A 13,366-nucleotide genomic window follows, 5' to 3' on the forward strand; every position below is an offset into this window, starting at 1 on the left:
AAAATTTTGAAATTACTACGTTCCCCAACAGTGGCATCCGAGCCTGGTTTTATGCGTAGATGTCATATGCACGAGTAGAACACAAGTGAGTTGTGGCGATATAAGTCATACTGCTTAGCAGCATGTCATACTTTGGTTCGGCGGTATTGTTGGATGAAGCGGCGCGGACCGACATTACGCGTACGCTTACACGAGACTGGTTCTACCAATGTGCTTTGCACACAGGTGGCTGGCGGGTGTCAGTTTCTCCAACTTTAGTTGAACCGAGTGTGGCTACGCCCTGTTGTTGCGAAGGTTAAAACAACACCAACTTGACAAACTATCGTTGTGGTTTTTATGCGTAGGTAAGAACGGTTCTTGCTAAGCCCGTAGCAGCCACGCAAAACTTGCAACAACAAAGTAGAGGACGTCTAACTTGTTTTTGCAGGGCATGTTCTGATGTGATATGGTCAAGACATGATGCTAAATTTTATTGTATGAGATGATCATGTTTTGTAACCGAGTTATCGGCAACTGGCAGGAGCCATATGGTTGTCGCTTTATTGTATGCAATGCAATCGCCCTGTGATGCTTTACTTTATCACTAAGCGGTAGCGATAGTCATGGAAGCATAAGATTGGCGAGATGACAACGATGCTACGATGGAGATCAAGGTGTCGCCCCGGTGACGATGGTGATCATGACGGTGCTTTGGAGATGGAGATCACAAGCACAAGATGATGATGGCCATATCATATCACTTATATTGATTGCATGTGATGTATATCTTTTATGCATCTTATCTTGCTTTGATTGACAACAGCATTATAAGATGATCTCTCACTAACTTTCAAGATAAAAGTGTTCTCCCTGAGTATGCACCATTGCCAAAGTTCGTCGTGCCCAGACACCATGTGATGATCGGGTGTGATAAGCTCTACGTCCATCTACAATGGGTGCAACCCAGTTTTGCACACGCAGAATACTCAGGTTAAACTTGACGAGCCTAGCATATACAGATATGGCCTCGGAACACTGAGATCGAAAGGTCGAGCGTGAATCATATAGTAGATATGATCAACATACTGATGTTCACCATTGAAAACTACTCCATTTCACGTGATGATCGGTTATGGTTCAGTTGATTTGGATCACGTGATCACTTAGAAGATTAGAGGGATGTCTTTCTAAGTGGGAGTTCTTAAGTAATATGATTAATTGAACTTAAATTTATCATGAACTTAGTACCTGATAGTATCTTGCTTGTCTATGTTTGATTGTAGATAGATGGCCCATGGCCCGTGCTATTGTTCCGTTGAATTTTAATGCGTTCCTTGAGAAAGCAAAGTTGAAAGATGATGGTAGCAATTACACGGACTGGGTCCGTAACTTGATGATTATCCTTATTGCTAGTCAGAAGAATTATGTCCTGGAAGCACCGCTGAGTGCCAGGCCTTCTTCTGATGCAACTGCAGACGTTAAGAACGCCTGGCAGAGCAAAGCTGATGACTACTCGATAGTTCAGTGTGCCATGCTTTACGGCTTAGAACCGGGACTTCAACGATGTTTTGAACGTCATGGAGCATATGAGATGTTCCATGAGTTGAAGTTAATATTTCAAGCAAATGCCCGGATTGAGAGATATGAAGTCTCCAATAAGTTCTACAGCTGCAAGATGGAGGAGAATAGTTTTGTCAGTGAGCATATACTCAGAATGTCAGGGTACCATAATCACTTGACTCAGTTGGGAGTTAATCTTCCGGTTGATAGTGTCATTGACAGAGTTCTTCAATCACTGCCACCAAGCTACAAAAGCTTCGTGATGAACTATAATATGCAAGGGATGAATAAAACAATTCCCGAGCTCTTCGCAATGCTAAAAGCTGGGGAGGTAGAAATCAAGAAGGAGCATCAAGTGTTGATGGTCAATAAGACCACCAGTTTCAAGAAAAAGGGTAAAGGGAAGAAGAAGGGGAACTTCAAGAAGAATAGCAAGCAAGTTGCTGCTCAGGAGAAGAAACCCAACTCTGGACCTAAGCCTGAGACTGAGTGCTTCTACTGCGAGCAGACTGGTCACTGGAAGTGGAACTGCCCCAAGTATTTGGCGGATAAGAAGGATGGCAGGGTGAACAAAGGTATATGTGATATACATGTTATTGATGTGTACCTTACTAGAGCTCGCAGTAGCACCTGGGTATTTGATACTGGTTCTGTTGCTAATATTTGCAACTCGAAACAGGGACTACAGATTAAGCGAACACTGGCAAAGGACGGGGTGACGATGCGCGCGGGAAATGGTTCCAAAGTCGATGTGATCGCAGTCGGCACGCTACCTCTACATCTACCTTCGGGATTAGTATTAGACCTATATAATTGTTATTTGGTGCCAGCATTGAGCATGAACATTATATCTGGATCTTGTTTGATGCGAGACGGTTATTCATTTAAATCAGAGAATAATGGTTGTTCTATCTATATGAGTAATATCTTTTATGGTCATGCACCCTTGAAGAGTGGTCTATTTTTGATGTATCTCGATAGTAGTGATACACATATTCATAATGTTGAAGCCAAAAGATGCAGAGTTGATAATGATAGTGCAACTTATTTGTGGCACTGTCATTTAGGTCATATCGGTATAAAGCGCATGAAGAAACTCCATACTGATGGACTTTTGGAACCACTTGGTACTTGCGAACCGTGCCTCATGGGCAAGATGACTAAAACGCCGTTCTCCGGTACTATGGAGAGAGCAACAGATTTGTTGGAAATCATACATACAGATGTATGTGGTCCGATGAATGTTGAGGCTCGTGGCGGATATCGTTATTTTCTCACCTTCACAGATGATTTAAGCAGATATGGGTATATCTACTTAATGAAGCATAAGTCTGAAACATTTGAAAAGTTCAAAAATTTCAGAGTGAAATTGAAAATCATCATAACAAGAAAATAAAGTTTCTACGATCTTGTTTGATGCGAGACGGTTATTCATGAACAGCATTGAGCATGAACATTATATCTGGATCTTGTTTGATGCGAGACGGTTATTCATTTAAATCAGAGAATAATGGTTGTTCTATCTATATGAGTAATATCTTTTATGGTCATGCACCCTTGAAGAGTGGTCTATTTTTGATGAATCTCGATAGTAGTGATACACATATTCATAATGTTGAAGCCAAAAGATGCAGAGTTGATAATGATAGTGCAACTTATTTGTGGCACTGTCATTTAGGTCATATCGGTATAAAGCGCATGAAGGAACTCCATACTGATGGACTTTTGGAACCACTTGGTACTTGCGTACCGTGCCTCATGGGCAAGATGACTAAAACGCCGTTCTCCGGTACTATGGAGAGAGCAACAGATTTGTTGGAAATCATACATACAGATGTATGTGGTCCGATGAATGTTGAGGCTCGTGGCGGATATCGTTATTTTCTCACCTTCACAGATGATTTAAGCAGATATGGGTATATCTACTTAATGAAGCATAAGTCTGAAACATTTGAAAAGTTCAAAAATTTCAGAGTGAAATTGAAAATCATCATAACAAGAAAATAAAGTTTCTACGATCTGATCGTGGAGGAGAATATTTGAGTTATGAGTTTGGTCTACATTTGAAACAATGCGGAATAGTTTCGCAACTCACGCCACCCGGAACACCACAGCGTAATGGTGTGTCCGAACGTCGTAATCGTACTTTACTAGATATGGTGTGATCTATGATGTCTCTTACAGATTTACCGCTATCATTTTGGGGTTATGCTTTAGAGACGGCCACATTCACGTTAAATAGGGCACCATTGAAATCCGTTGAGACGACGCCTTATGAACTGTGGTTTGGCAAGAAACCAAAGTTGTCGTTTCTGAAAGTTTGGGGCTGCGATGCTTATGTGAAAAAGCTTCAACCTGATAAGCTCGAACCCAAATCGGAGAAATGTGTCTTCATAGGATACCCAAAGGAGATTGTTGGGTATACCTTCTATCACAGATCCGAAGGCAAGACATTCGTTGCTAAGAATGAATCCTTTCTAGATAAGGAGTTTCTCTCGAAAGAAGTGAGTGGGAGGAAAGTGGAACTTGATGAGGTAACTATACTTGCTCCACTATTGGAAAGTAGTTCATCACAAAAACCGGTTTCTGTGACTCCTACACCAATTAGTGAGGAAGTTAATAATGATGATCATGGAACTTCAGATCAAGTTACTACTGAACCTCGTAGATCAACCAGAGTAAGATCCGCACCAGAGTGGTACGGTAATCCTGTTCTGGAAGTCATGCGACTAGATCATGATGAACCTACGAACTATGAAGAAGCGATGGCGAGCCCAGATTCCGCAAAATGGCTTGAGGCCATGAAATCTGAGATGGGATCCATGTATGAGAACAAAGTATGGACTTTGGTTGACTTGCCCGATGATCGGCAAGCAATTGAGAATAAATGGATCTTCAAGAAGAAGACTAACGCTGACGGTAATGTTACTGTCTATAAAGCCCGACATGTTGCAAAAGGTTTTCGACAAGTTCAAGGGATTGACTACGATGAGACCTTCTCACCCGTAGCAATGCTTAAGTCTGTCCGAATCATGTTAGCAATTGCCGCATTTTATGATTATGAAATTTGGCAAATGGATGTAAAAACTGCATTCCTGAATGGATTTCTAGAAGAAGAGTTGTATATGATGCAACCAGAAGGTTTTGTCGATCCAAAGGGAGCTAACAAAGTGTGCAAGCTCCAGCGATCCATTTATGGACTGGTGCAAGCCTCTCGGAGTTGGAATAAACGCTTTGATAGTGTGATCAAAGCATTTGGTTTTATACAGACTTTTGGAGAAGCCTATATTTACAAGAAAGTGAGTGGGAGCTCTGTAGCATTTCTGATATTATATGCGGATGACATATTGCTAATTGGAAATGATATAGAATTTCTGGATAGCATAAAGGGATACTTGAATAAGAGTTTTTCAATGAAAGATCTCGGTGAAGCTGCTTACATATTGGGCATCAAGATCTATAGAGATAGATCAAGACGCTTAATTGGACTTTCACAAAGCACATACCTTGACAAAGTTTTGAAGAAGTTCAAAATGGATCAAGCAAAGAAAGGGTTCTTGCCCATGTTACAAGGTGTGAAGTTGAGTAAGACTCAATGCCCGACTACTGCAGAAGATAGAGAGAAAATGAAAGATGTTCCCTATGCTTCAGCCATAGGCTCTATCATGTATGCAATGCTGTGTACCAGACCTGATGTGTGCCTTGCTATAAGTCTAGCAGGGAGGTACCAAAGTAATCCAGGAGTGGATCACTGGACAGCAGTCAAGAACATCCTGAAATACCTGAAAAGGACTAAGGATATGTTTCTTGTTTATGGAGGTGACAAAGAGCTCATCGTAAACGATTACGTTGATGCAAGCTTTGACACTGATCCGGACGACTATAAATCGCAAACCGGATATGTGTTTACATTAAACGGTGGAGCTGTCAGTTGGTGCAGTTCTAAACAAAGCATTGTGGCGGGATCTACATGTGAAGTGGAGTACATAGCCGCTTCGGAAGCAGCAAATGAAGGAGTCTGGATGAAGGAGTTCATATCTGATCTAGCTGTCATACCTAGTGCATCGGGTCTAATGAAAATCTTTTGTGACAATACTGGTGCAATTGCCTTCGCGAAGGAATCCAGATTTCACAAGAGAACCAAACACATCAAGAGACGCTTCAATTCCATCCGGGATTTAGTCCACGTGGGAAACATAGAAATTTGCAAGATACATACGGATCTGAATGTTGCAGACCCGTTGACTAAGCCTCTTCCATGAGCAAAACATGATCAGCACCAAGGCTCCATGGGTGTTAGAATCATTACTGTGTAATCTAGATTATTGACTCTAGTGCAAGTGGGAGACTGAAGGAAATATTCCCTAGAGGCAATAATAAAGTTATTATTTATTTCCTTATATCATGATAAATGTTTATTATTCATGCTAGAATTGTATTAACCGGAAACATAATACATGTGTGAATACATAGACAAACATATTGTCACTAGTATGCCTCAACTTGACTAGCTCGTTAATCAAAGATGGTTATGTTTCCTAACCATAGACATGAGTTATCATTCGATTAATGGGGTCACATCATTAGGAGAATGATGTGATTGACATGACCCATTCCGTTAGCTTAGCACATGATCGTTTAGTATTCTGCTATTGCTTTCTTCATGACTTATACATGTTCCTATGACTATGAGATTATGCAAGTCCCATTTACCGGAGGAACACTTTGTGTGCTATCAAACGTCACAACATAACTGGGTGATTATAATGGTGCTCTACAGGTGTCTCCAAAGGTACTTGTTGGGTTGGCGTATTTCGAGATTAGGATTTGTCACTCCGATTGTCGGAGAGGTATCTCTGGGCCCTCTTGGTAATGCACATCACTTAAGCCTTGCAAGCATTGCAACTAATGAGTTAGTTGCGGGATGATGTATTACGGAACGAGTAAAGAGACTTGCCGGTAACGAGATTGAACTAGGTATTGAGATACCGACGATCGAATCTCGGGCAAGTAACATACCGATGACAAAGGGAACAACGTATGTTGTTATGCGGTTTGACCGATAAAGATCTTCGTAGAATATGTGGGAGCCAATATGAGCATCCAGGTTCCGCTATTGGTTATTGACCAGAGACGTGTCTCGGTCATGTCTACATAGTTCTCGAACCCGTAGGGTCCGCACGCTTAACGTTACGATGACGGTTATATTATGAGTTTATATGTTTTGATGTACCGAAGGTTGTTCGGAGTCCCGGATGTGATCAAGGACATGACGAGGAGTCTCCAAATGGTCGAGACATGAAGATTGATATATTGGAAGCCTGTGTTTGGATGTCAGAAGTGTTCTGGGTGAAATCGGGATTTTACCGGAGTACCAGGAGGTTACCGGAACCCCCGGGAGCTTAATGGGCCTATATGGGCCTTTGTGGAAATAGAGGGAAGCAAGGGGAGTGTGGGGCGCCCCCCCCCCAAGGCCCAAACCGAATTGGTTTAGGGCAAGAGGGGTCGGCCCCCTCTTTCCTTCTTCTCCTCTCTCTTTCCTTCTCCCGAATCCTATTCCAACTAGGAAAGGGGGGAGTCCTACTCCTAGTGGGAGTAGGACTCCTCTTGGCGCGCCCTCTCCCTGGCCGGACGCACCCCCCTTGATCCTTTATATATGGGAGCTGGGGGGCACCCCATAGCCACAACAATTGATCTGTTTGATCTTTTAGCCGTGTGCGGTGCCCCCCTCCACCACAGTCCACCTCGATAATACTGTAGCGGTGCTTAGGCGAAGTCCTGCGTCGGTAGAACATCAACATCGTCACCACGCCATCGTGCTGACGAAACTCTCCCTCAACACTCGGCTAGATCGGAGTTCGAGGGACGTCATCGGGCTGAACTTGTGCTGAACTCGGAGGTGCCGTACGTTCGGTACTTGATCGGTCGGATCGTGAAGACGTACGACTACATCAACCGCGTTGTGCTAACGCTTCCGCTTTCGGTCTACGAGGGTACGTGGACAACACTCTCCCCTCTCGTTGCTATGCATCACCATGATCTTGCGTGTGCGTAGGAAAATTTTGAAATTACTACGTTCCCCAACAGAAGTAATGTCCGCCGCAATGACTAGATGGCCTAAAGGATAACCACACAAAGAAAGTGAAAAATGCATGCGTTAATACTTCTGGCATGTAGAAGAGCCTCTTTTGCATTTGGCTTTGTCGCCATCATGTGCTCTAACAAATCTTTATCCATGAATGCTCATACCCAACAAGATAGTGAGCACTCAATTAGTGAATGGCAACACGAGTCCTCCATCCCATAAACCGGCAACAACTAGATGATGACATCTTCCGATGCATGGAAATATCCTTTGTGGGAAGAGACTGTTACGCGAGGTGGCAAAGAAAATTCTTTAGTTTCTTAGGAACGGTTGGCTTCCATAGTCTCATCCAAGATTGCTCTTCTACCACTGTGTTGCTCAGTGACCAGGCCCTCCCATCCAGCTAGTCCTCGCGACACCTTTTAGTAGGAGTGTGCATGTGTTAAGCTGATCACTCGCTAGATCTCCATGGTTTTTCAAAACCCAACGACAGGAAATACTTTCTACTTCTTGTGCAAATTGACAGTTGCATTGTCAGAGATGCATCCATTGGCAGAAAAAATTGCTCGAACAACTCCCTATTCGCCTCACGATCATATGATCTATTAGTTCAGACACCATCACCGGGGGGGGGGGGGATTCTCGGCTAAAGAAACTACAATTCTCATCCTGAGAGGTATCCAATTCTGGTTCAAATATAAGTCATTTTTCCCACCCCCAATACACCAAATAAGCCCTCTAAACCATCACATCTCTTTTCCTTCTATAACGACTCTCCAAATTGCGAGGGATGGTTCCTGCTACCTCTTGAGCTTGCGTTGGTTTTCCTCCCGAAGAGGAAACGGTGATGCAACAAAGTAGAGTCCCTCAGCTTTTGAGAACCAAGGTATCAATCCAGTAGGAGACAACGCACAAGCCACCGAACACCTGCACAAACAAACACCAACTTGCACCCAACGCGACAAAGAGGTTGTCAATCCCTTCACGGTTATTTGCAAAGTGAGATCTGATATAGATGGATAATCGGTAAAGTAATATTTTTGGTTTATAGATCGGAAAGTAAAAGATTGCAAAGAAAGAAAATAGGAAACTAAAATTGTAGATCGGAAACTTATATGATGGAAAATAGAAGATTATATGATGGAAAATAGACTCGGGGGCCATAGGTTTCACTAGAGGCATCTCTCAAGATAGAAAATATTACGGTGGGTGAACAAATTACTGCCGAGCAATTGATAAAAAAAGCGCAAAGTTATGACGATATCTAAGGCAATGATCATGAATATATGCATCACTTCCATATCAAGTAGACCGACTCCTGCCTGCATCTACCACTATTACTCCACACATCGACCGATTCCTGCGTGCATCTACTACTATTACTCCACACATCGACCGACTCCTGCCTGCATCTAGAGTATTAAGTTCATAAGAACAGAGTAACACATTAAGTAATATGACATGATGTAGCAGGATAAACTCGAGCAATATGATGAAAACCCCATCTTGTTATCCTTGATGGCAACAATACAATATGTGTCAGTTCCCCTTCTATCACTAGGATCGAGCACCGCAAGATTGAACCCAAAGCTAAGCACTTCTCCCATTGCAAGAAAAACCAATCTAGTTGGCCAAACCAAACCTATAGTTCGAAGAGACTTGCAAAGATATCAAATCATGCATAAAAGAATTCATATATGATTCAAATAATATTCATAGGTAAGCTGATCATAAATCCACAATTCATCGGATCTCGGCAAACACACCGCAAACGAGTATTACATCGAATAGATCTCCAAGAGCATCGAGGAGAAGATGGTATTGAGAATCAAAGAGAGATAAGAAGCCATCTAGCTACTAGCTATGGACCCGTAGGTCTGTGGTAAACTACTCACGCTTCATCAGAGAGGCAATGGTGTTGATGTAGAAGCCCTCCGTGATCGAATTCCCCTCCGACAGGACGCCGAAAAAGTCCCCTAGATGGGATCTCCCGGGTACAGAAGGTTGCGGTGGTGGAAAAGTGGTTTCGTGGCTCCCCCGGAAGGTTTTGGGGTATTTGACAATATATAGGCGGAAGAAATAGGTCGATGGAGTCACGAGGGGCCCACAAGGGTGGGGGCGTGCCCTCCGTCCTTGTGGGTGCCTAGTGGCTTCCCTCACGTGTACTCCAAGTCCTCTGGATGTCTTTTGGTCCAAGAAAAATCATCGCGAAAGTTTCATTCCGTTTGGACTCCGTTTGGTATTCCTTTTCTACGAAACTCTAAAACAAGGGAAAAATAGGAACTGGCACTGGGCTCTAGGTTAATAGGTTAGTCCCAAAAATAATATAAAATAGCATATTAATGCATATAAGACATCCAAAACAGACAATATAATATCATGAAACAATCAAAAATTATAGATACGTTGGAGACGTATCAGTTCCCTACTTGAGCATCAGTTATAGATGATTCCGTAAAATAGAACGCCTTGAAGATTCTCACACTTCATGATTTTGGATTCTCCAAAAATCCTCCATGCTTTCCTTGTAAGAAGTGCTAAGTTGAACATTTCAAAATCTCTAAAACCGAGGCCACCCATGAACTTTGGCATGGTCATTTTCTCCCAAGAAACCTAACTCGGTTTCTTTTGACCTTGTTTACTTCCCCACCAGAAGGACCGAATCATATATGTTAGATGCTCACATGGCCCCCTTGGAAATTAAAAGCATCACATTGAATATACCGGAATGACTTGTGCAACTGTTCTAATCAAAATAACCTTTTCTTTCGATGATATTTGTTTTTTCCACCCATCCTTGCACCTTTCTAAACAACCGATCTTTCATATATTTGAATGTCTCATTCTTAGAGTTACCCACATCAAACATAAGGCCAAGGTACTTGTCACCGATTTGTTCATTTGGTACATGGAGAATTATCTCTGCCTCCTCTTTAATGTTATTTGGGCATCCCCTGCTAAAGAAAATACATGACGTATCTCGATATATACGTTCACCAGAAGCTTTAGCACAAGAATCCAACAACAAAAATTACTTCTTCCGCCCTCCTCCGCATTGCTTTGAAAAACAACAGGTTGTCATCGGCTAAAAAATGTTTATCGGTGGTGGTGATGATGTCACTTAGAAAAAATGATTGAACTCTGGATTTTAAAAGACACGAAAGGCCCTCTGCCGCAACAAAAACAAGCAAGGTGAAGTATGATCTCCCTGATGTATTCCTCTTATAAACTCCTCAAGCTTATATTCATTAAATAATATTGAGAAAGAGATAGAACTAACCAACCCCATAACAATGACCAGCAAAACCAGTTTTTAACATAATAGTTGACAAATAGCTCCATTCCACGCGATAACATGCCTTCGTCATGTCCAATTTTCCACATCACCCCTATGCACTTGAGATTTATTCATAAAATGTAAACACTTATATGCCGAGATAATTTTATATATATATATAGACGACCAGAAACAAAAATAGACTATTCTTCCAAAATACTCTCAAGAAACACCAATTTCAACCGATTGGGAAAACTTTGGAGGCAATTTCATAAAGCACATTGTACATGCTAACTGGGCAAAACTAAGAGACTAAAGTGGGATTCTTTACCTTAGGGATTATAACCAATAGAGAATTGTTAAATTTTTTTGGCATTCTCCATCCCTTCAAAATTATGAGGACAACTTTAGTTACCTCAGCACTACGGATGTTCCAATGACACTGAAAAAACTGGGATGGAAAATCGTCAGGCCCTGGCTCATTTGTTCGGGCACATTTGGAATTATGCTTGTTTAACTTCATCCTCGGAGTAGGAAGTTGTCACCATCTCATTCATGTTAATAGTCATCTTTGTAGGTACCGTGTTAAGAACCACGCGCATGCTGAGACACCCTCAGAAGTATACAAGTTTTTATAAAAACTATTTTCAAAAGGAAATAATATATAGGGTTGGCAGTGACCAACAGGTCTGGTCCATGAGAATACTTCATGCCAAAATAGAGAACACACAACTTGTTGTTGCATGCTACAGTTCATGCCTTAGGAGTCAGTAAATGGTCTAACATCAGTCTTGCGAGGTGATCCAAATAGGGGGGAGGGATGACTTTCATTTAAGCTTCAAGACTTTCACACATTGCCCCCCTAAAATAGGATGTTGTTGCAAGTCTTAGAAGTGAACGGGCCGTCGGGCATCCATATCCAAGTCTTGATGTCTAGCGATGCCGAGAATTGCACCATATGGGCCGATCTTCGTACCCAGATGTATTGCCACATCATCATAGGTCTTATGGCACCTCCTGTGTCCATAATCTAGTGCCTACCAAGGCGGCCTCTTGGGAGGTTTGACATTTCCGAATGTGCCCTGAGATAAAGAGGGAAAGTTCGGATGCCATATCAAAAGTAAGCAATAGAGTTAGGAATAAATCATGTACAAGCTAAACCGCTAAGACTTTTGACTCTAGCGCCTAAGTTAAAATGTATGCTTGGAGATGTCTTTAGTCGACCTTATTTGTTGAATAGAACCTTATATTTTTGCCACGTTCATCCTAAGATAATTATGCATATCTTTTTCTTCTCCTCCCTAAGTCATATATATTGCTATTCCGCAACCCACGGTTTTGCATCATGCACGTGTCGCGAGGCTATTTTTCTTAGTGCAGGAGTAATATCTTTGCCGTTAGCGAGACATCTACAATGCCATTGTCAATGTCGAAGCTCTACGGCTTCAATTTTGAGTAAACACTATATAATGTGTGCATATATTAGTATGTATGTATCGGTATTGTTATACTTTCTTTATACTAACTTTAATATAAAATTATATTAAGAATGACGAAAGTACTTGACGTGTCTCTTTTTACCGCCCATGCCGAATGGTTATTCGATGTTTCTTTAAGGACACATGAAAATTAAAATTCAGCCACGAGGTTGGTCGTAAACCCGGGCAAACGTCGGGCCGGGCTTGTAAAAGCCTGACCTTCATTTCTCAAGCCCGAGCCCGGCCCAAAGCCCGAAATACTCTCTATTTTTAAGCCCGAGCCCGGCCCGAATGCTGTTTTTTAGTACGCGCATGTGCTGGCTCGAAGCCCGAAAGCCCGGCCCGAAATACAAAAAAATTGAAGCCCGAGCCCGGCCCAAACTATTTTTCGGGCTGGAAAACAAAGCCCGACCCAGCCCGAATGTCAAGCTCGGCCCGGCCCGGGTTTTTCGTGCCGGGCTCAGGCCGGGTGGTCGGGCCGGGCTACCCATGCCCAGGTTTAACTTGGTCGTATCCATAAGAAAGAACCTTCAGAGTATTTTTTTATTTGAGTGAAAAGAACCTTCAGAACATGAATCGGTCCACGGCTGGAATTATTCTCTACCAGCTATCAATTCCGGTAAATCTATACCTAATATTGAAGGGAATAGGTATTCTTGGTTTGGTTTTGCTTTGTTTCATCTTGTTTTGAATAATTTTACATATGCTATGTTTTAGTTGGAAACTGAGACGTACGTGTAAAAGAAACGAAAAACAAAGTGAAACGGCCAGCCCATATCTCTATTTTCTATATGTCCCAGCGGTGCTGGGCCGAGTCTGGCCCGCGTCGGCTGGCTGAACTGCTGTTCGCTCACGCTCGCTGGAGCGAGCCAAAAAAGAATTGGTGCTCGCGCTGGAGTCGAACTCGAAACCACAAACAAACACAACAACCTTCTCAAGCAACTTATCCAGTCGTCTCTTCTAAATTTTCACTGGTTCTTCTCTTTT

General features: G+C 42.3%; 1 protein-coding gene across 1 annotated transcript; it reads left to right on the plus strand.

Moving 5' to 3' along the window:
- Positions 1 to 1,273: 1,273 nt before the first annotated feature.
- On the plus strand, positions 1,274 to 13,120 carry LOC147958906 (uncharacterized). The gene is made up of 2 exons (XM_087532359.1): positions 1,274 to 2,173; positions 13,097 to 13,120. Exons 1-2 carry the CDS (start codon positions 1,274 to 1,276, stop codon positions 13,118 to 13,120), a joined length of 924 nt encoding a protein of 307 aa, XP_087388485.1.
- The last annotated feature ends 246 nt before the right edge of the window (positions 13,121 to 13,366 follow it).

This window comes from Triticum urartu, chromosome 7A (assembly GCF_056163025.1).
Source record: "Triticum urartu cultivar PI428250 chromosome 7A, HENAU_Tu73, whole genome shotgun sequence".
In the NCBI taxonomy this organism is placed as follows: Eukaryota; Viridiplantae; Streptophyta; class Magnoliopsida; order Poales; family Poaceae; genus Triticum; species Triticum urartu.